The 22,151-nt window shown below is 39.9% G+C and overlaps 1 protein-coding gene across 1 annotated transcript in view; it reads right to left on the bottom strand.

Moving 5' to 3' along the window:
* Positions 1-22,151, bottom strand: part of dcaf6 (ddb1 and cul4 associated factor 6) — a gene marked incomplete at its 3' end in the record, with an annotated part of 32,597 nt that overhangs the window by 6,642 nt on the left and 3,804 nt on the right. The window contains exons 2-12 of the mRNA XM_079665790.1: positions 18,832-18,893; positions 13,800-13,892; positions 12,854-13,039; positions 11,963-12,076; positions 9,559-9,694; positions 8,968-9,179; positions 7,098-7,191; positions 5,694-5,813; positions 4,837-5,136; positions 4,379-4,591; positions 1,928-1,987 (exon numbers count right to left, since the gene is read on the bottom strand). Of these exons, the coding sequence (XP_079521916.1) occupies positions 1,928-1,987; positions 4,379-4,591; positions 4,837-5,136; positions 5,694-5,813; positions 7,098-7,191; positions 8,968-9,179; positions 9,559-9,694; positions 11,963-12,076; positions 12,854-13,039; positions 13,800-13,892; positions 18,832-18,893 (1,590 nt within the window). The remainder of the gene's footprint in view (positions 1-1,927; positions 1,988-4,378; positions 4,592-4,836; positions 5,137-5,693; positions 5,814-7,097; positions 7,192-8,967; positions 9,180-9,558; positions 9,695-11,962; positions 12,077-12,853; positions 13,040-13,799; positions 13,893-18,831; positions 18,894-22,151) is intronic.

The raw sequence follows: 22,151 nt of genomic DNA, 5'->3' as shown, positions 1-22,151 counted from the left end.
AATCTGCTCTGACAGTTATTCCGTTAAAAAAAAAAAAAAATGTCACAGCATTTATTTGTGTTTAAAGGCACACTGGAAACTGCTGCATCATTTCCAAACACAAACATGCAGCGGACACACTGTGACGACTTTCAGCAACACGCCAGGACACACAGGTCAAAGCCGCTGAAGGGACATCACACACACGCTGGTTATTACAGTTGAGGTTTTATTAGATTTTGAAGGTGATAAGGAAAACTGATTTTTAAGCAGTTCCCTTTAAAAACCCATCACAGCAACATTTGTTTGTTATCAATAAGAACAGCGAGAGCATGATGCATGATGAGGTTTACAACATGCCAACTTTAAGCCTCAAGTAGAAAGTGGAACTAGTATAACAAACTAGATGCAATGATTATCAATCTTCAAATGTATAAACAATTGATAAACGCATTTCTATGATTATTACGTTTATGCTTTTGAATGATATCAAGCATTAATGACAATGAGTCTTAGTCACACACACACACACACACACACACACACACACACACACACACACACACACACACACACACACACACACACACACACACACACACACACACACACACACACACACACACACACACACACACACACACACACACACACACACACACACACACACACACACACACACACACACACACACACACACACACACACACACACACACACACACACACACACACACACACTTTGTTGAGCGTTAGTGAAATACTGGTCAATGAAATAAATCAGAAGTGCCCCAAACACTTTTTATCATAAATTGAAAACCTGCTTCTTTTGTATTCATTTAAATTAAATTGTTTGCCTATTGTTGCTTCAGTTTTATAAGTACAGTTTTTTACTCAGCATTGTTTAATGAAAATAAAAATCAATAAACTGATTTATTTAAAACATGGGATCACATGTGTTTCATATGTGAATTAACCCCTAACGCATTATGTAAAGAAGTGTGTTACTCCACCTGATCAATGTTAATAATTCAATATTGATATAAAATTATATTGCTTGATTAATGTCAATGACACTAAAAAACATAAGAGATTATCATTATTCATTTACTGAGACTTTAATGACTATTTGTGTAGCTAATATCCTTCAGTCCAAGTCACAGTTACTCTGGTCAGATAGAGACATGTCCATCTGGAGGGACATCAACATGTGTCTGGGCAGATGATAATAATAATAATAATAATAATAATAATAATAATAATTTCATCCCATGACTGTTAAACACCTGAACTTTTGATGGAACTCACATATATCAATATTCCAATTAGTGTACAGTATATAGACTATTCTGCACAGTTTCTATCGTATTCTGTTTCTATTATATTCTATTTTATTTACTAGTACTATTTGTATCTGTGTTATTGTGTTGCACTGTTGGGGGAGCCTGTGTCCTAAGATGTTCATTGTCATAACTTCACTGTAGCTTTGCACTAGGGCTGCTCCATTATGGCAAAAATCATAATCTCAATTATTTGGGTCAATAATTGATATCACGATTATTAAAAACGATGATCCATTTACTTTGAAAACAGTTTGATTACCCTGAACTTTAAGTATAATTCAACTGAAATAAATAAAAAAGTAATAATAATAAAAAAATAATCGTTTTATTTCAATTACGTTGTTTTCGTAATCGTTGCAAGCTATAATCGTAATTGCGATTAAAATTTGATTAATTGAGCAGCCCTACTTTGCACACATGACAATAAAAGCATTGAAACTTGAAATGGGAACAATGGGAAGGTAGAGATGTGGACAGAGAAACTAGAAGCATAAAGACACATGGAGGACAGACTGCAGAGGGTTGAGAGAGTGTTTGTGTTTATGAGGAGCGGGTGAGGAAGACAAAGCGAGAGGCAGGGGCGGGGGGGGGGGGGGGAGGACGCACCCTGCTGTTCGTCAAGAGTCATGGATCCCAGCTGTTTGTTTACCACAGACGAGGGGGAATCTGGAACACAAATGAAACCCACTAAACATCGGACACAGAGGCTGAGGACTTCACACAGTCGTCACGCAGGAGGGTTAAACACGTCAAAGTCATGTTAGAGAAGTAAAAACGGTCCAAGGCCAAGATGTAAAATCAGCCAAAGGTTCATCTGAGCATTTCACATCCACTCTATGAGCAAAATGAGTCTCAGAGATTAGTAAAACATGACAAGTTCAAACATGCTTACGACATGTAGTGCTTAAAAGAACGTTATTTCCTGCAATGGTTTCATACGCATCAAGCTCACAAACATTATAATTACATTTTGTTTGCCTTTTGAAACCTCAAAACAATCCTAATGTGTCCAATGTGTTTTTATTTGTTATGAATTTAGTTAGAGAAGTGACAGCCAATCAAAAGCCTGCATTTTCATTAAGTATAGCCAAATAGAGAGGCGAAGTCCCGCCGATCTACTTCTGACCCATGGGACCTTATTTCGGAAAAAGTATGTATTGAAGTCAATGGAGAGAGAAAGATTATCTTTCGATCCCGTTTGAATTGTGCCACGAATCACACATGATGTTTGTCAATTTCCATGTCAAAAAGTCACAGTTTGTCGTAAAACTGTTCAAATATAAGACTATGACAAATATGCAACTAGAAAGACTACAAATCCCAGAATCCCGGTCCCGCATGCTGGCTCTTAGGAACCGACTAACTCCCCTTGTGTGTATGTACAGCTCTCAACGTGTCCAGACTTGGAGTGATTTTCACCTCTTCTAATACTTTTCACCTCATTCTGAAAGAAAGAAGTGAAATGTGCCAACATGACGGCCGTCTTGGTTTGTGGTGCGAGACGGGAGATGTAGTTCATTGAGCGGTTTTGCACAGAAAAAAGTGTTACTTCACATTTTAATTTTTTTGACTTGCAAAATTATCTTTTAAATTGACAAACATCATATGTGTAGTTTGTGGCACAATTCAAACAGGAATGAAAGATAATCTTTCTCTCTCCATTGACTTCAATGCATACTTTTTCCGAAATAAGGTCCCATGGAGGAGGTCCCCCGGAAAGGGAGGGACTTCGCCTCTCTATAGTAACACTACCAATGCAAGCAATTGCCCTTTAAATTAATGTATGACTTTTTGGTGTCATATAACACATTTAAACTGTCATACATGCAGCGTTTTAAATCCCTTAAAGAGTCCCTTAAATCTAACATGTCCTAGTCTCTTGATTAAATATCTTCCCTTTAACATAAAGGCTCAGAGATATTAAATGCACCTGTTCGCATAAAGAGCATTATAATAAATACATTATTATCTTTAGTTTAACAAAATCTATTCAATAAACTATTCTGTTGAAATGTAAATGTGCTACTTTTACATTTCAACATGACCTTTCTCTGTCTTTCTCTCCTTCTTTATCTTTCAACCACAATATTATTTGGACTGCATGGATTCATAAGTGAGTATGCAGCAAAACATGCTTTACACACAGCATCTGATAACAGTAAAGTAATATATTGTCCTTATATGCTTGTGCACTGTCAGACATTAGAAAGTCTTCAACTTACTTCCAAAATAAGTTATCTTTGCACCAGAAGAGTTGTGTGGCTGCTTCTGTTGAGACTCTAAGTTAAAGGTAGGGTAGGTAAGAACGGAGAAACCAGCTCGAGTGCGTTAGAATTTGAAAGTACGCAGCCGACAAAAATCTGCCACTTCCTTACAGAGCCCCTCCTCCAACACACACAAACGTGCACATGACCAATGAGGGCACGAGATAAGTTTGTGCACAGATGGAAGGCTGACAGGCAGGTAGGCCATCCAGTTACTTTAGCCGGGCCGGCTCAGATGATTGGTCGTGCTTTTTACAGTACCACGGCTTCCACAGATGAAATATTTGTATGTATTTATTGTCAAAGCATTTCAGATATTCATTGCTATCGGGATGTTAAGAGCATTCCATGGAATACAACAAAAAGTGTTTCTGAAGTGAATTACCTACCCAACCTTTAAGTCACAGGAAACATATTTGTCATGTAAATAACATAACGCCATCATTTAAGCAGGAACAGTAGATAGAAAAGAGCTTTATATGTGATCAGTATGCATCATTAAAACACGTGTGAACAACCACATGAGCTATGAGGATGCCAAAAGCAGAAGCTGGTGCCACTCGGGTGAAAACTCAAGCAACGAGAGAGGAGCGATGGAGTGACGGCATTAGTGAGTGAGGGGCTGAACAAACAGCAGAGGGCGACTCGGGGTTAAAAGTACAAGGTGCATTATTTTGGGGGGAATGGAAAGAGGATCAATGTGAGATTAGTGGTCAGTTCTAGCAAGGCGGGGTCTTCCTGTAACCTCTACAAACAAACATGTCTGCCTGTCCTACACAGAGGGGAGGGTAACCTGTGAGGGGCTGCATCTCAGCAGCAGAAGATGAAGCAGCTCTTTGTGGCTGTCTCTCAGGGGCTGAGGTGGAAGGAGAGGAGGAAGAGGCAGATGGAGAAGAAGGAGAAGAACGGGCGGCTCGCGGACCCATGCCTGGGGGGTCGGCCAGCCGGAGTAACCTCTGCAAACGCCTACACACTAAACTTATGGGCAGCCGACGAGGACCGTACTCTGACGGAGAGGCAGAGGGAGAGAGAGGGAATGCATGATTTAAGGAGGAGGGGGAGGATGTCAGGGAAACAGAAAATAAACAAGGAAAAGGACAACAGGATGCAGAAGTAAAGGGGGGGGGGGGGGGGGCTGCTTGACTGGAGTCGCTCCAACAAGCACACACGGCTACTCACAGGGGCGATGGTCTGAGGATGAACTGAGCTGAAGAGACAAATGTGATTTTTTTTGTGTAGCTGCTCTCTTACCTGAGAGAGCGGGGGTGGGCGTGGGGGTCCCGGTGGTGTCGGGCGAGGAGGAGGAGGAAGGGACTGAGCTCTCCACTGAAGAGGAGGTGGACGGAGGAGGTGCTGTGACTGTTGATGACGACCCTGAGGATGAAGAGGAGGTGGATTTAGGGACGGCTGTGGCGGCGGCAGCAGCAGGTCCGGCTGGCTCCTCCGGGGGGGTTGGCTCGGCAGGCCTCTCCGGAGCGCTGGCCTCCTGATTGGCCGCCGGAGCAGGCAGAGCAGGAACACTCGACGCCCCCCCTGGACGCACAGCGGCCACTGAAACAAGAGGAATAATCAGGATTCATTTATGATTTTTTTTATGATGTTTTGATTAAAATCTCACATTTTTGAATCCGACTACATGGACAATTATGAATATCTATCACCAGCATTTGTGTTGCTGACACATAATATGTAAATAAGGTAGCTGAATTTGAGTCTTTATCAAAAAAAATGTAAAAAACTCAACTGACTGGGGCTGGCCTTTTTTGTATTCAGTAACAATGCACTTTGATGAATTATTACTATGCAATAAAGGCACCAGTGTAAGACAACATTATAATTTAAAACTTTTTTCTCTTGCTTGTAAACTAACACCTAGAAATAGATTATACAATATTTATCACATTAAAGTATGTTGAAAAGACGCCAACAGCCAAATTACCCTCATTTGATCTGCAAAATATATATTGCATTTGTTTGAAAACTTGGAGTTTGTTTGCAGACTGCATAAAGAAAGGAATATATTGCCCTTTAAATAAACAAACCCCAACATAAACAGACATCCACACAGGGGTAATTCCAGGACTCCTGTGTGTGGACTCCCGTCTCACCTCTGGGCCGAGTCTGCGGTCGGGTTCCTCGGCCGCTCTGAGCCTCGCTGGCCTCCTCGAACCACCGAGACAACATGTCCGACATCCTCTGCATCAGAGACACGTTCGGGCTCTGCTCCCCTGGGATAGTGAAGGATAAAAAGGTTAACAGCTGCTGGACGTATTCAAACAAACATGACAGAGGTGGATATGTGCCATAATGTTTGATTGACGTAGTTCATAGGGACTGGTGTTTCTTATGTGAGGCCTTAGAAAAGAAAGGGGGCATTTCATTTTGGCAGATAATGATTAGTTGACGAGCCTCATGCTTTGGAGATTAAAACATTTCAACAAGTGATTTATTAGGGGTGTTTGTGGCAAGTCAGGGTATATGCAGGAAACCTGAAGTCAAATGTAAAACCTTTTAAGACCTTTTTTAAGACCCTTTCCATACATTTTAAGACCTCATCGCCACTTGGAGTTCTAACCGGTTACCTTGGCAACACACTTTACCTCACATTGACTATATACAGTATTGATTGTCCTTCCTCCTTATCTTCCAACCATTTGGACGCAGACTTGCATTTCCCCATAACGATGTTGTTTAACAACCGGCGTAAACGGACCTTCGCGCGCTATCAAGCAGTGAGCGTACGATGTCCCGTTCAGATGACGTCAAATCCAACGGGATGCCATAAATAAACTACACAGAATCACACTACACACCTACGCAATGATTACATTCAGGCAGACTGTAGAACACAACCTCTTTGGACCATTTATATACTTATTGAAAACAAGCTACAAAATGTAAAACCTTGGAAAATGCGGTTTAATACTTTTTAATAGCCTTACTTTTCGCTAAATTGATTTATCAACTTTTAATACTTTTTAAGACCCCGCGGACACCCTGTTAATCTTAGTAAGAAAAACGTATTTTTCTTCTGTTTTGGTATTTTTTAGATTAAAGAATCCATTTAAAAACCCTTTGAAAAACAACAATCCATTCATCAAACAGATTTGATTTGTTCTGAGCTGTATTTGGTGTCTTCCAGGTTTGTTTGGGTTTCTTCTCGGTAGAAGAGGGCTATGTTTTCCGATATGTAGTCATTGTGACATCAGCATCGAAGTGGAACACAGACGTGGATTTGTTTAAAGGAGCCACCTAAATATTGGTGGGGGTATCACTAGCAACTGCTTTCATGTGTAAGCTGAAATGCTGCAGTTAGGCACAGCTGAATAAATGTGAATTAAAAAAACATTTACGCTACAAATTTACAGCCTTGCAAGAAAATGCGGATATCTAAGTGAGGGGGGGGGGGGGGGCGTTGGGAAAGTCTCAGAGGCCGGGTCTGTAACCTGAGCTCTGTGCTTTAAACTTAACAAGCAGCAACACATACGCGTCAGTTGCTGTGTGCGTCTTACCGTCCCTCTCCCTCTCGCTCTCAGGGCGAGCGCGGGGTCCAGTGTCAGACCAGTCCCCCCGCAGGCGGAGGCGCTTCACTGGAGGCTGTCTCAGCTGTGGAGACACACACACACACACACACACACACACACACACACACACACACACACACACACACACACACACACACACACACACACACACACACACACACACACACACACACACACACACACACACACACACACACACACACACACACACACACACACACACACACACACACACACACACACACACACACACACACACACACACACACACACACACACACACACACACACACACACACACACACACACACACAGAGAAAGATTAGCAGTTTGTCAGTCAAGGCATGGTCAAAAATAGCTCCGCTGCCAAAGCAAAACACTGCTCGTCTCTGTCAGCGTCCTTTTTTAAAGTGCCCCCTCCTGGCAGAGGTTGCCTCCATTTTCCAGTCCCCTGGCGCTCTTTGCAGGGCAACAGGCCGAGAGCCAGAAATAGAAAAGGGGGGTCTTAGTGCAGGGACTATCAACTGCTTTACTTTAGGAAATGTCATCAGGTCTGGTTATGGGCTAGAGGCGGTGAAAAGGAGCAGAGATAGTGGGATACATCAGAGAGCAGAGGGCCCTTAAGAAACCAGGCCACAGGTGAAGGAAAGAGAGAGAGAGGGGGGGGGAGGGGGGGGGGGGGGCTCAGCTTGGCCCACTCAGCCTGAACTATTTTGGAGGATAGAGGAACACTGCCTACGTCGGTGGCTGTATTTGGAAAGGAATGTGTGTGGTGGTTGCATCCCGACACAGCTGAACTCAGCCCGAGGCTTTGAAACACTGGCACCATGATCCAGCACATTCAGACACACGCCGACACCAGTAAACACTTTTTTGAAAATGCTCACCCAAACAGACAAGATGACCCAGATACATTTAAGAAAAAACACAGAAGAAGAAAACCGTTCTAATCAATAATCCATTTCGCCTGTTCTTCCTACATCACAGTGTTTCCCTCTCCTCTCAGGGCATCAGTCATCATCTCTTGGTGTGTTAGGGTTAACACACTTTCACTGTATACCGGGAAGGCTTTGCTTGGCCACACTTTCTGTTTCAGTTTATTTTCTTTGGTACATATACAATTAAATGGAATAATTAGATGCAAACCGTGGGTGCCAGACTATTAGAAAACAGAGTCAACAAAAAAAGGAAATGCTTTAAACTGCCCAATAAAGATGATATATATTAAAGAAAATAGGAAGATTTCCTGCTTTTTCTCTGTTTTGTATAAAACTTAAAAGAATATCTTTGAGTTTTTGAGCAACAAAACGAGAGAGAAACTGGTATTTACTTTGTGCCACCAATCGACCAAATGATTTTTAGCTGAAACAAAAATAAACAACAGATAAATCAATAATGAAAAATATCGTTCTATTTATCAAGCTCCATAACAATTTTATTTATTTTTAATTTAAACATGTTGCTTTGGAGCATATCTTTTTTATTTGTTGCAACCCATCCAATACATTTAAATGAATTGAAAGTGCTGAATATACTGACCCAAAGACATATCACTGTCCTGCACCATTATCGTTACTAAAACCAGGAATCCCCCAACAAGAAACATGCCCGTTTGTTAAACTGGTTTCAAAACGGTGGAAGGAGCTCTCATTGATACCAGGACAAAAGGTGGTTTCCACTGCACGAAAGAAAATCTTATTAGAATGTAGCGCTTAACATGGTAAGGGTTATTGAAATGAACTCGCTGTTTTGAGTTTGCATGGTATAAGTCTCTGTACTGTATGTACATGTACAGCAGAGACTGGTGTAATATGAGGAGCCTGACTCCATGGCTCACCTCCTCCCTCCTCTCCTCTGACGGGCCCTTCAGCTCTCGGGCTTGGTCGTCTTTGGGGTCGAACAGGTAGATGTAATCGGAGGAGTAGCTGACCAGCACCTCCTGGCCGTCCGCGCTGTAGCAGAGAGACGTCACGCGGCACGACTTGTTGGACAGGTGAGCGGGGACGAACCTCACACACATCCCCGTCGTCCCCCGGCCCATGTAGTTACCTGAGGACGAAAGAAAATTCCTGTTAACCTCAGATAATCAAACTTGCCAAAAACCCAAATACCACATTTTGAAACTATCGTTATTTTATTTTTTGTAATATATTTTTTATTGACATTTCGCAGCAAACAATTACATAGTGTTTTTTCAAGATGTAGTAATTATACATCTTAAGTTTGTCTGTCCGAAATGCCTTTTTCATTTGTAAAAAAAAAATATATGGCCTATGAGGTTTTACGAAATCAGTCCACTTTCTCCATCGTGACACAAATAGTTCCAGTTTGTGATTCCATTGTCACTTTTGAATGCTTTTGGTAAAAATCAAGTCATGTGAATCTACTACATCAACATGAATATGAAGACAGATGTGTGACGGCGTACCTGTGGCTCTGGTTCCCAGCATGCGTCTGTCGTAGATCCGCACCGAGCTGTCGGAGCAGCCGACGGCCAGGTAGTACGGCACCAGAGGAGAGATGGATATAGAGGTCGCTGCCCGGCGACAGTTTATCAGGATGTCCTGAAGTCAGAGCAAAAACAATGAGGAAGGGTAGTGAATGATGGTCAATGAGCGATTGATAAAGTCAGCAGCAACAGAGGTATTTTAAGAGTCAGTATTTCCTATCGCTGTACCAAATGACTTTTTACACTATTTTAAAATGAAGCTTCACAAGTCTGTCGTCATAGTTTGATATTATTTATCATCTTACAAAAAAGGGGGAAAAAGTCATTGTAGTTTTTTCATTGTGGTTTTATAAAGATTGGATATTTTTTAATACATTTTATTTAAAACAATAATGAAAAAAATGCATTACACCTTATTATGTAATAGCACAAGAAAGACAGCGTCAGTATCTCGTGGGAAAACATAGTATGCCAGTTTTTTCACAAACGGAATCAAACGGAACAAGTCAGCGGTAAAGTGTTTCCTCGTACTTTCCCAAATGTAAGAGTTCCATCTAAGTGATCAGTTATTTAAAGAATAATTTCAATGACAGTAGATTTCCACTTGTTACATTAACATGCAGGGCCGGACTGGGACAATAAGTCAGGCCGGGAATTATACACCCAGCCAGGCCACTACCAGCTTTCTTTTGTGCCATTTTCCTGGATTTATTTGTCAATATTTACAGCGTTGCTGCCCATAGTGATATTCCTAAACTTTAAATCTACTACCCCAGAATAAACATATGGACATGGGTTACTATTTAAAAAAAAATTGTAAATCTATTTAGGAACCTATCCATGTGAACATATTTTAAGTGGAAGTGGACCTCAAATCCTCTAGGGGGGTCCGGGGGCATGCTCCCCCGGCAAGATATTTTTTTTAAATGTTGGACTTAAATGCATCAATCTGGTGCACTTTGAGGGGGAAATAAAGAGACTACACCCATATGAAACAGAACTGTATACATTTAAATAATCATAAAATCATAAGTACATGGCCATAACCAATAACATACCATATCCAATATGAAAAAACATTGAAACTTGTTTATTTATTTGTTTTTAGTTCATTTATAGTTGTGAGTGTGTCTGGGCTCCTGAACCAGCCTCACCCGTCTCCCCCCCACTCCCCCCCACTCCTCTTTGAGGCAGCATCAAAGACTAGTTTTAGCTCTCGACAAGTTTATCTTACCTTTTTTTCACCTAGTTAACTTTTTTTTTTTTTATTCATGCGTATTTTAATAATCACTCCCCCTTCAAAAAGGAAATATGTGTTTACATAAAGGGTGACCAAACCATATGAGACCCACAGAGAACTTAGACTAAGTGAACTATCCAAACACTCAGAGTCCTTTACCTCACCTGAGCTGTAGTTATCAGTCTCTCAGTCTGACAGGAGAGGACTCTCCTCCACCTTGTTGACACTTCATTATATCCGTTAGCGCCGCTAGCTAGCACCAGATGCTAACAACAACAACAACACGTAACCGGTGCGCACGCTTTCTCTCTCGCTCGCTCGCGCCACACATACACACCCCCCCGAGCTTGAATGACACAGAGACCAATCGAGGGCATTAGTATGATCTTTATGAAAGTGGCAATGTCGGCAGGCCACGTCATGTAGACAGCCAGTCACCCTCTGTGAGGCAGAGTCAGACCCACATTTGCGCAGCGTTGCGTTCACAATACATACATAAAAAAAAAAATCCTCAGGCCAGCAGGCCACTTAGCAGGCCGGTCCTCCCGATGGCCAGTCCGGGCCTGTTAACATGTTGTAGGGTAATTAAGAGGGGGATGTAACTGAGTCTGGTAAAACTTCGGACAGTCTTAAGATCACGAGCACGAATCCCAAACACGAAATACGAGAAGATGTAACACAATCACACACACACACACACACACACACACACACACACACACACACACACACACACACACACACACACACACACACACACACACACACACACACACACACACACACACACACACACACACACACACACACACACACACACACACACACACACACACACACACACACACACACACACACACACACACACACACACACACACACACACACACACACACACACACACACACACACACACACACACACACACACACACACACACACAGGAAATGCTTCAGATACGGAAAATGTTTTTAAAGAGAGCTGCGCTGAAAATAAACTCTTATATCAAAAGAATGTGGAGACCTTCCTCACTTAATTGTTCCTAGCTTCATCAGCCAAAGGAGAAGAAAGCCCATTACATCAGAGTACATGTATAATAAATCACAGACTGAAAGGAGAAAATCATCACAGTTGTCACCGTACATCTTTGCAGTCTTCTTTTGTACAGCTGGTCTTGGTGCGGAGGTCAAACCATCGCACCGTGCCGTCCTCCCCACACGACAGGAACGTGTAGGGGTCATTTGGTACCGTCATAATCTGACAGAGGGAAGAGAGGAAGCTGAGGTTAGGGGACGGAAACCACGAGAGAAAGATGTTTGGGCTCCGTTTGCACAGATGTGAACATCTCTCAAAGAGCAAATGAGCAGAGTCTGAGGAAAGGCTGGGCGGTTCGGATAAAAAGAAAATCACAATATGTTTGACCCAATACATTGACAACGATATTGTACGGTTGACTTCTGAAGTTATAACAAAATATTAACACACGGAACATTTTGGTAAATAATCAGCAGTAATGAGGATTTATACAAAAAATCTACTTGTCTGGTAAATTCAGAAAAAGGTTTGTACCGTAAAGCAAACCATATTGTGAAATCTAAGACCATACATAGTCTCATATCGCTAATTTCTATATATAAATTATTAATATATTGCCGAGTCCTCCACTAAAGAGGACAGCCTTTGCATTTGCTTTCATCAACACCAACGACACATTCGAATAGCCGTTAAGCTGAAATAAAATGTGCAGACTTTTACTCTTTGTCCCATGTTGTAAAATTGTTATCGAGCAACCAGACTTATAAGATTTCTTAATGACTTGCAATTTTAATAGTACTTATAAATGTGCTGGTATTGAAATGGCCTGATACTAGACTATGTATGGCTTTGTTGTTAGGTGATTATTAAGTTTGTACCTGCCAAGAGACTGAAAATTGAAATAAGCTAAATCTGGCATCCGTCATTCTTCCTTTATTGACAGTGTTGTTTTTTATGGACGGCGCCGGTTCAATGAACCCTAGATATTAGTAATAGTACCTCATAAGCTGTCCCGTAGTGGCAGGTGAACTGACACTGTCTGTTGTGCTCGGGACTCTTCTCCGTGTTGGTGTAGTAGATGACGCCGTCTCCGGAGCAGGAGATGATCTCCTGGTCGTTGGTGTGGGGCATGAACTTGGCGCTGAAGATATTCGCCCGGTGGCCGGAGCGTATGGACTTCTTGACCTGAGGAAGACCAACAGAGGAGGCTGGTTTACGTCTTAATCTTCTGATGAACGCGAGAAAGTAAAAGAGATTTTGGGTGCAAATAACTTGAACAGAAATGTGGTTTCGGCTCCATAGTTTCTCTTGGGATAAAATCACACTGTATATTTATATATTCAGTTTAATATTTAATATTCCATCTGTCACATACTTCTGTATATATAATACCTTGCTTTATATCTTGTTAATTTGTCAACATGTATATTTTCTACTCTTGTTTATTTCTAGTCTTTTAATATTAATATTCCTTCTGCCATATATTTATGTATATTTAAGCAATAGCTCACGACAGGCCGCGGTATATGCTCATTATATCACAGCTAAGGGGCTTGGTTCGGCCCGAAGCGGAGGGTCGACAGTTTGTTTCCAGCCCAACTGTATACCGTTTTTCTCAGGCGCGGAGGGATACTGACTTGTTGTGAAAAGTAACTTACAATTCTACCCGTGGTATACGTTCAGTATATCACTGCTAAGAACCAATCAGATTGCTTGATTTGACTTGTCCGTTTTATAAATATATATATATATATATTTGTATATATAATATCTTGTTAAATTCAAGATGTATATTTTCTACTTTCTTGATTATTTCTAGTCTTTGAATTTGTATTGTACATTGTCTTCTTACGCTGCTGCAACACAAACATTTCCCGAATTGGGATCAATAAAGTACTCTCTTATCTTATCTGATCTGATCTGAATTGTATTGATCACGACTCACCTTCTTGTTGTACGGGTTGGAGATAACCAAAAAGGTGTCGTCTGACCCCGACAAGAGATATTCTCCCGTGTCGCTCCACGATATAGTGTTGACCTGCAGAGAGACACAAGGACTCAGAATGAGATATCGACTTTGCATTTTAAATTAGCGCCGAAAGGATGTGTTTATAAATAACAATTCTACAGGCAGGAAATGAAACATTGCATTGGTGTATATGTATTTACAGTACCAGCTAGCTTCAGCATGGTCCCTTTTCTTAAAAACAAATATACTGATACTTTTCACCATGGTGTACTTATGTGCTATTTTTAGTTTGTGTACTTATTGTGTTATCAATAACGTGTGCATACTTAGCAATTTACTTTAAAGAATCCGCACCTTACCCACTCTATCTGCTGTTGTAATAATGTAAATGTCCCCGTTGCATGACAAATAAAGGATTTAGGGAATGTAAGGAGGTCATAAGATGATTATGAAGGAAGGAAAAACTCCAAATGATGAGTCGAGGGTCTAATTTCTTTGTGACTAAATTACATTGATTTACAAGTTCGTTAACATTCAACTAAGTGAAATCACGGTCGCACATTTGACCTAATCCTTATCCATCCATGAATTTAAAAAGGAGAGTTTAACAGCATTGAGGCCACGGCTGTGGATCGATATTTCATCACCACCTGCTCCAGAGTTTCATCAGCACTGTGTTGCTCTTCATTTCCAGAATCACTCTGCTGCAATCAGTGAAATGACACTCCTCCTCCGCCACACCCTGCAATCTGAACCCAGGGCTCGCTCTTGTAATACATTTTAAAAACACCTTTCGATCGATTCTGATCCTCTGAAATAAAAGGATTTTAGATTGGGAGTAAAGGGCGGAGTTGAATCTGTCTTGTGTCTCATTTGATGAAAGGTTCGGACAGAGTATCATTGAGCTTTGTTTTAACACACGTCTGAGTATCTTGTGTTATCATAGGTGCCTCGTTGTAGTTAAACAGCCTTTTTATGATCTTCCCTTTCCTCTAGACCAGGGGGGTCAAACTCAAATACAAAGTGGGTCAAAATAAAGAAATGGGTACTAGTTCAATGTTTATTACAGAACTTATTGAAATGAACGTATTGCACATATTAAACCTGGAACTAACAAAGCTTAAATGATTGCCTATAAATACAACATTAAATAATCAGTTGCATTCTTTTCTTATGGCTCTATCCGCAGAGCCATTTCTTATGGCTCTATTTTTCCACAGGCCAACAACAGCTTCAACAAAACTATTTCCCTCAAAGAAAAAAACAAACATGCCCGGTTGTCGTGAGAGAAAAAGTGCAAAAAGGAAACATCCATGTAAACTCAGTGTGCTGCTCTGTGATGCTCAAGCCAGATACTTGGCCTCTCATCTTGGGTGCAAGGTCATCAATGTTTGGGCTCAGGCTCTGAGCTGAGGAGACCCTCAGGATGAAGTGAAGGTGTGTGTGCAATATACCGGCGGGCCAGATCTAATAGTAATTAGAAATTATCCTGCGGGCCGAAATTAAATCCAGAAAGGGCCTGATTTGGGTTTGACACATGTAGAGTGTGTTAAATAGGTATTTGAGCATGTCAAATATGTAACTTTTTGTATTATTTTTGTAAAATGTGTAACTTCTTTTATTATATATATTTTTTTTTAATCTTTAGTACTTTAAAAAAAAAAAATGGTATGCATGCTTAGGTAACATTAAGCTGTCTTTGGGTCTTTTCTGCTGTAACAATGTTCATTTCCCCTCTGTGGGACTAATAAAGGGATCGTGATCTGATTCTGATGTAAATGGTAGAAGCACGTAATACAATTATGAACCTGAAAATGAGTCTAATAGGGCCCCTTTAAAACAGAGTGCGAGACAAGTGGAATATTAGCAGGACATTTTTTACATTTAAAAAACACCTGAACATGCCTTTCCTGTGATAGAGCGCCTCAATGGTTTCCCAATAAAGAAGCTGTCTAATTACACAATATTTTCAATATCAAGTGTCGATTATTTAGCAAAATTCTCATTGTGTCTCATATCTGGTCAAAGCACCAAAATTGCAATCTGCACAATATCGAGGAATAGGTCAAAAGTATCTAAATATAAATGTTTGTGCACAGATATGATATTAATAATGCTCCTAAATGATGTAAACATTTTAAGTTTCATTCAAAAGAACCACAAATCCCTCTCACAGAGACTGACTGATGTCTTCCACGAACGTAAGGTACAATGTATAAAAAACAGAAGTCCTTACCATCTTCAGACAAATCTATGTTATATTCTAACTACCCTCAAATGTATATTCTTCACCTGTGTCAGCTGTAAATTAACCGCACATCTTTCATTCTTTGATCAACGCAGGCAGGTTTTATTTTGCAACTAATACTTCCTTGTTTTCACTGATTTTGTAATGTTTGGTGCAGCTCTCTCTTGCCCTTCAGCCCACAGCTGACATGTTGGAGGCGTCCAAAAAAAGCCTGGCTGGTATATCCGGTAAACACTCAGAGCGTCCACTTACTGCGCGGAGGCAGCTTATCAGAGAGCAGTTTATCGTGAGCACAACAGAAAATGTATGACAGCTGAACGTGGATAGTGTCACGACAGCCGAAGGAAATGTGTGGGCATTTATTTGTACGAGAGGTTCCTGTTATCTATCTGGCTGGTGCTCTTTGTATAAGAAATTGAAAGTTTGAAAATACAATATTTAAAAAGGTCCTCTATTATACTGTTTTCCATCAATATATTATAGGTCTCAGATACAAAACATGTCTCTGAAGTGTTTGGCTCCAAACACCAAACAGATCATTCCAGCATTACCCATAATCCCCTCTGTTTCAGCCCTGTTTCCAAAGTGCTGATTCTCTGTCTGTTACTTTAGATGAAAATAAGGAGCCCCTCCCCACGCCCCTCTGAGAGATATTTGGTTAGAAAGAACACACTAGTGCTCTAGGAGGAGAATCAGGTGATAAGGTGGGGGGGGGGGGTTACCTTGGTTGGTGATTGGCTAATGGTTACACAAGACAAAACATCGTTATGACATCATAAAGTGGCCAAAAAAACCTTTTATATAAATGGATCAGGACAAAAAGAGAGGGGGGTCTTTGTTCCTGAAACTTTCAGAATCTCTTTCCACAGAGGGGACACATGTTGATGTAGAAGAGACATGAAAACGTGGATTTTGCATAATAGGTGGCCTTTAAGAGAATAATGCCAATGATAATACTACAATTGATTTTTGCATAATTTAGTCTATGAAGTGTCAGAAAACATACGCCCATCCCACTTTCTCACTGTCCAGGGGTAACGTCTTAAAATGTCCTCTTACTAAAACTAAAACAAGGAAAAATGCAATTAGTCACATTAGAGAAGCCAGAAACAGAGAGCCTTGGGAGACAAATGTTCTCACCATAACACCAGAGCCCATAGGACAGCATTTATAAATAATTAGAACAGAGAAAGGGAACTTTAAATTGTCCCGTGTTCAGGGGCTTTAAACAAACATTATTTTTCTGAATATATTTGATTGTATTCCATAAATAAACTCCTTTATCAGAATAAGAATACTTTATTTTACCAGGGAGATATTGGGTTTCGTAAGAGTTAGAATAAATAAAATATGTAAAGATATGTATGTTACAAGATATACAAAGGTGGTTTATTTGAAATAAAGATTTGAATGCCTTTTATTGCTAGAAATATACAGTGTAAAGTTCTATTATATATATATTTACTTGCACTATTTCAGCACTGTTGTAAGATTCCCGTTGTCATAACTACACTGTAGCTATGTCCAAATGACAATACAAGCCTTGAATCTTGACTATTGTAAAGTTGAGTAATTGCACATAATCCAATTGATTAATCTACTAATAGCTTCAGTATTAAATGCATGACTTGTCCTGCCTCCATCAGTCCATATTGTCAATGTAGTATATATTCCAGCTTGCCACTACAAGTAGAATACACTCATTTATTTATAACATGCAATGAAACTGTCCCTCATATCCTTTTCACTGTGGTGGTTGTTGTTAACAGGAGGCAGGTATTAAAGGAGCTCTCCTGTGGTTGTGGTGTTTTGGACAGAGACGTCGAGGCTGATACTGCGACACCATGTGTGATTTCTGAGGTTTCAGGTTTCTCAGCCGCTCTCTGTCCGACACTTCACAAACTTAACGTGGAAAAGTGTTGTAATGTGTAGGGCTCTCCTTACCAAAGAAACTCTAAGTCAGGGGTGTCAAACTCAATTTCATCACGGGCCACATTAGCCTTATGGTTGCACTCAAAGGGCCGGTGGTAACTATATAAATATACATATATAAATACATAATATATATAAAATAATGTATTATATTATATTATTGCCTCTGCATTGGGTTATTATTGGATAGGGTAATAACTTCGTAATTAACTACGTCTGAAAGCAGAAGTCTAGGGCAAATAATTTCGGTGTGCATTTCACAAAAGGAGATGCATTGTGGGACATGTAGTTTATGGGAAACGTGCTTTTGTAAAGTGGCATGTAACCGTATAACTTCTTTGCAAGTTCTTCCGGGCCACATAAAATGAAGTCGCGGGCCGGATAAGTTTGACACCCCTCCTCTAAGTCAACAACCCTACAATTTTAAAAACGGATGTGTTAAACTGAGTTTCTCCAAAAAGAACCGTTGAAAATCGTGCTGCAGGATTCTGGAGAAATATCTAGATTTGACTAATTTAGCAATTGCCATATGATTTGCGATATTCTAGGGAATTGTTATTTTTCTTTATCCCACTTCTCTACAACATAGTCCATTCAGATGTTTTCACGTATTTTACTTTTTACCAAATATTGCGCTTCCTGCGATTTAGATATCTCACTTCTCTGTTTTACGATTTTGACCAAATTGTAATGAATTGTGCAGCCCAAAGACAAAAGCTTTAGATCCTGTGTTGTCCACAGACGTGCTCATGAGTTTAATGGAAACAAGTCATTAAGGATGAAAGCAATGAAAATGAAAAACAACATGGGAAAATGTGGGGTACTTACACAGCCATCGTGAACATTCAGTGTCCCTTCAAGCTTAAGCCTCTGGACAAATTCTTTTCTACCTGTGGACAGAAAAGAAAACAATGTGAAATGACATGTTTCTTTATTTCTTCTCATATTCAAAGACAGCCCTATGCTAGATTCATCCAAACACTTCAACTCAATTCTATTGTATTGCCCAATATATGTAAAGTACTTAGTTTACAATGAACCAGGATATCTCTGTATTTTAAGGAAATTAAGTGTTTTTTTGCATTAATAACTACTTTAGCAATGAATTGATTATGCATACCAGCTCTTGCAGATCATGTGAACATACCAGGGGCGCAGATAGTAGGGGGGTACGTCCCCCCCAATTTCATAGGGACACTGATCCCCCCCCCTATTTAAATAATAAGAATATATATTTATATTAAAAATATATATATTTAGATTTTTTATCATTTTTTTCAATATATATATATTTGTTCACATGATCGTTGTAATATGCATATATATGTGTAATATATAGATGACTTTTACTTTTACTGTCAATTGTTATTCCTCTAAATTGTTATTTCCTCAAACGCCTTAATAAATTATCCTTCTTGCACTTAAAGGTAAATAAAACCAATTCATTTGTTAATCCATGTACATACTGGGAATTTGAAAGCAAATGTATATTCGAATATTCGACCCCCAAAAAAAACGGTTAACCGATTAAACGAAATGTACATATCCTAAAAGAAAGAAAATAAGTGGGAACATTTTTTACAAAAATAAATAAAAATACATACATGTTCAAATAAGTATAGAAGAAAAAAAATCGTATTAGTCAAATGTATTGAACTGGTGATCACAGTTTGAACAGTTGACAGCTATAGGCCTACAGCTTTCATGCTTAAAACATAACTTGGTTTTGAAATGAAAGAGAGATCATACACGAACAACATAACGGGTTAGGGTAACGTAACCCTATTACAACAGAGATCAACAACCTGTAACAGGGCCTATGCACAGAATGCAGCTATTCAATACTCATTCTTCTTTAAGAATATGAGCATGTCTACTCAGGGGAGAGAGGCGGGTGCTGAGGCATTCACAATCAGGCCAGCTGTAGAGAAGACCCTCTCAGCTGGAATTTGGGTATAAGGTGAGGTTTGAGTCTGCGTGATCTGCGTGTAGGGACAGGCAGCAGCCATATCATTAGCTAGAGCTAGATCTGATGGATTTGGACATAAACGCGAGTGAAGTATAACCGGACGCGAGAGAGAGAGAGATCAGCACCTGCAGCTCTGCCTGCTGTGAGGGACCGGTGAGCGGAGCAACACACACCTTTAGACCTAACACATTTAGCTATGGCACTGTCGTATACATTGAATTATTCCATTTGATAATATGTTATCAACTAAGGCACCCCTCCCAAAAATGTTTTAAATAAAAACAATTACAATAAAAATATTCATAACTCATACCTGAATAATTTTGAACATTTGAATATTCGATTAATCGTTCCCATCCCTAGTTCATACATACTTACATTTTATTTTATTTGCTGTGTAATGTTTATTTATACTGTTCATGCTCACTGCTTGTAGCACTTTGGGATTTGAAATCAAATATGAAGTGCTTTATAAATGAAACCCATTATTATTATTATTATTATTTGATCTTGAAACAGTTCATATTTGAGCTTACGGTTAAGATTGTAAAACAAATTGTAAGTAAATATCATGAAAATAATTTCTCTCAGTTTCGTCGTCCCCCATTTCAGAAACCTCACGTCCTGCGCCCCTGGAACATACCCATGCATCTTTGAACTTTACTTCACTTTAGTTAGGCGCAATACCAACTCTGAGGACTGGTATAAAATATCACATTAAACATTTGGGGTTTCAGTAGCATCATGTGATATGTTCCTCATGCAGGGGAAGCCCTCCTGCTCTTGTTGAACAGATAGGGGGACGAGTTCATGTGTTCTGCACAAAGCAAGCGGCTCCAAAGTTGAAACAAACTCTAAAATGTCAAAAGCAAAGAAATGACTCGTACATGAGTTTAGGCTCTTAGGAGAATTAGGAGAATATAAAATACACATTAAAGAAAGTCAGATCTGCTTGGAGTTAGCAGCAGGAAAACCATGTACACCTTTCGTTTCTAAAAAGCAGCTTCATGACGAGACGATGTACCGTGTGTCGAGTCATATTTCTTTGACGTCTTTCCTTTCATTTTCACCCTTTGCGTATTAAAGTTCCACGAGTCGTGTACAAAATCTACGTTATGCAATAACTCTACAGGTTTTGTGTCATTGTTTGTCGTTATAAAAAGAGACATAGTTCAGTGTACTGAAATAAATAAAACTTCATATTTGAGTGGGCTGTTGACACTATTCTCCCACAATGCAATGCACAATGGGAACATGGAGGAGCGGCTCTTAGCGGCTAAAAATGAAAACTACTTGTGGATGACAAAAAGATGAATTGATTTAAATAAAGTAACTATTTGTAAGTAGCATTTTAAAGTGGCTGTTGTGACCGACATTAGTTGTGTCTCATATTGATTCATCATCAAAGGATCTGCCTCTCTGTCAGTGTTTGGTGCATTTTGAAAATAGAACAGTTTCATTGTACCTCAAATAAAGAGGTACAGAAATATGAGTTTGCGTGCATTCATTATTTCAAGTGTTAATTGTAAATGTTATGTAAGGAAAACAGCAAGGCCTGAGACGCCGTGCACATATAATAGCTACCTTCATACAAAGTGGGGAACGTTGTTTTCCCATTTTTAAAACATGCGACAGCAGCTGAATATCCGGTCGGGAGCTTTGACTTGCACCGACAGGTTTCATTATGGCTGAAGGAATTAGACAAGCCTGCATTTGTGTGGAGGCATTTCTGTAAAGGAGAAACTGCAGCATTCATTTGAACAAGAGCTAATGGACACGATGACATGTTTTTTCAGCACTAATTGTACCTTTAAAGTAACGAAACATAGTTGGTGTTTGGCCTGTTAGACATGGGAATAGAGAGTAAATGGTGGCTGGCACGCCCACAGTTTAAAGCATCAGACATGAGAATAAGAACAAAAGCTGTGCGGTGTAGTTCTGTGGACGGGGGGCGCCGGGAAACATATTTCAAACAGACCTTTCCGGGGGAGCTGAAGCTAGTATCTTTGCTGTCTTTAAAGCCACTAGACTCCCCTGACAAAGACAGTCATTTTGATCTGCAGAATATTGAAGTTGCTGCGTCGACCGGTTAGTTAGTCAGAGTTATTGTGTTACTTTTGTAAAGTCAAACCGACCGTTAAAAGACAACAACAGGATACAAAATCAAACAAACTAATAG

The sequence above is a fragment of the Notothenia rossii genome (genome assembly GCF_949606895.1).
Source record: "Notothenia rossii genome assembly, chromosome: 2".
In the NCBI taxonomy this organism is placed as follows: domain Eukaryota; kingdom Metazoa; phylum Chordata; class Actinopteri; order Perciformes; family Nototheniidae; genus Notothenia; species Notothenia rossii.
This window is presented reverse-complemented; position numbering and strand designations above follow the sequence as displayed.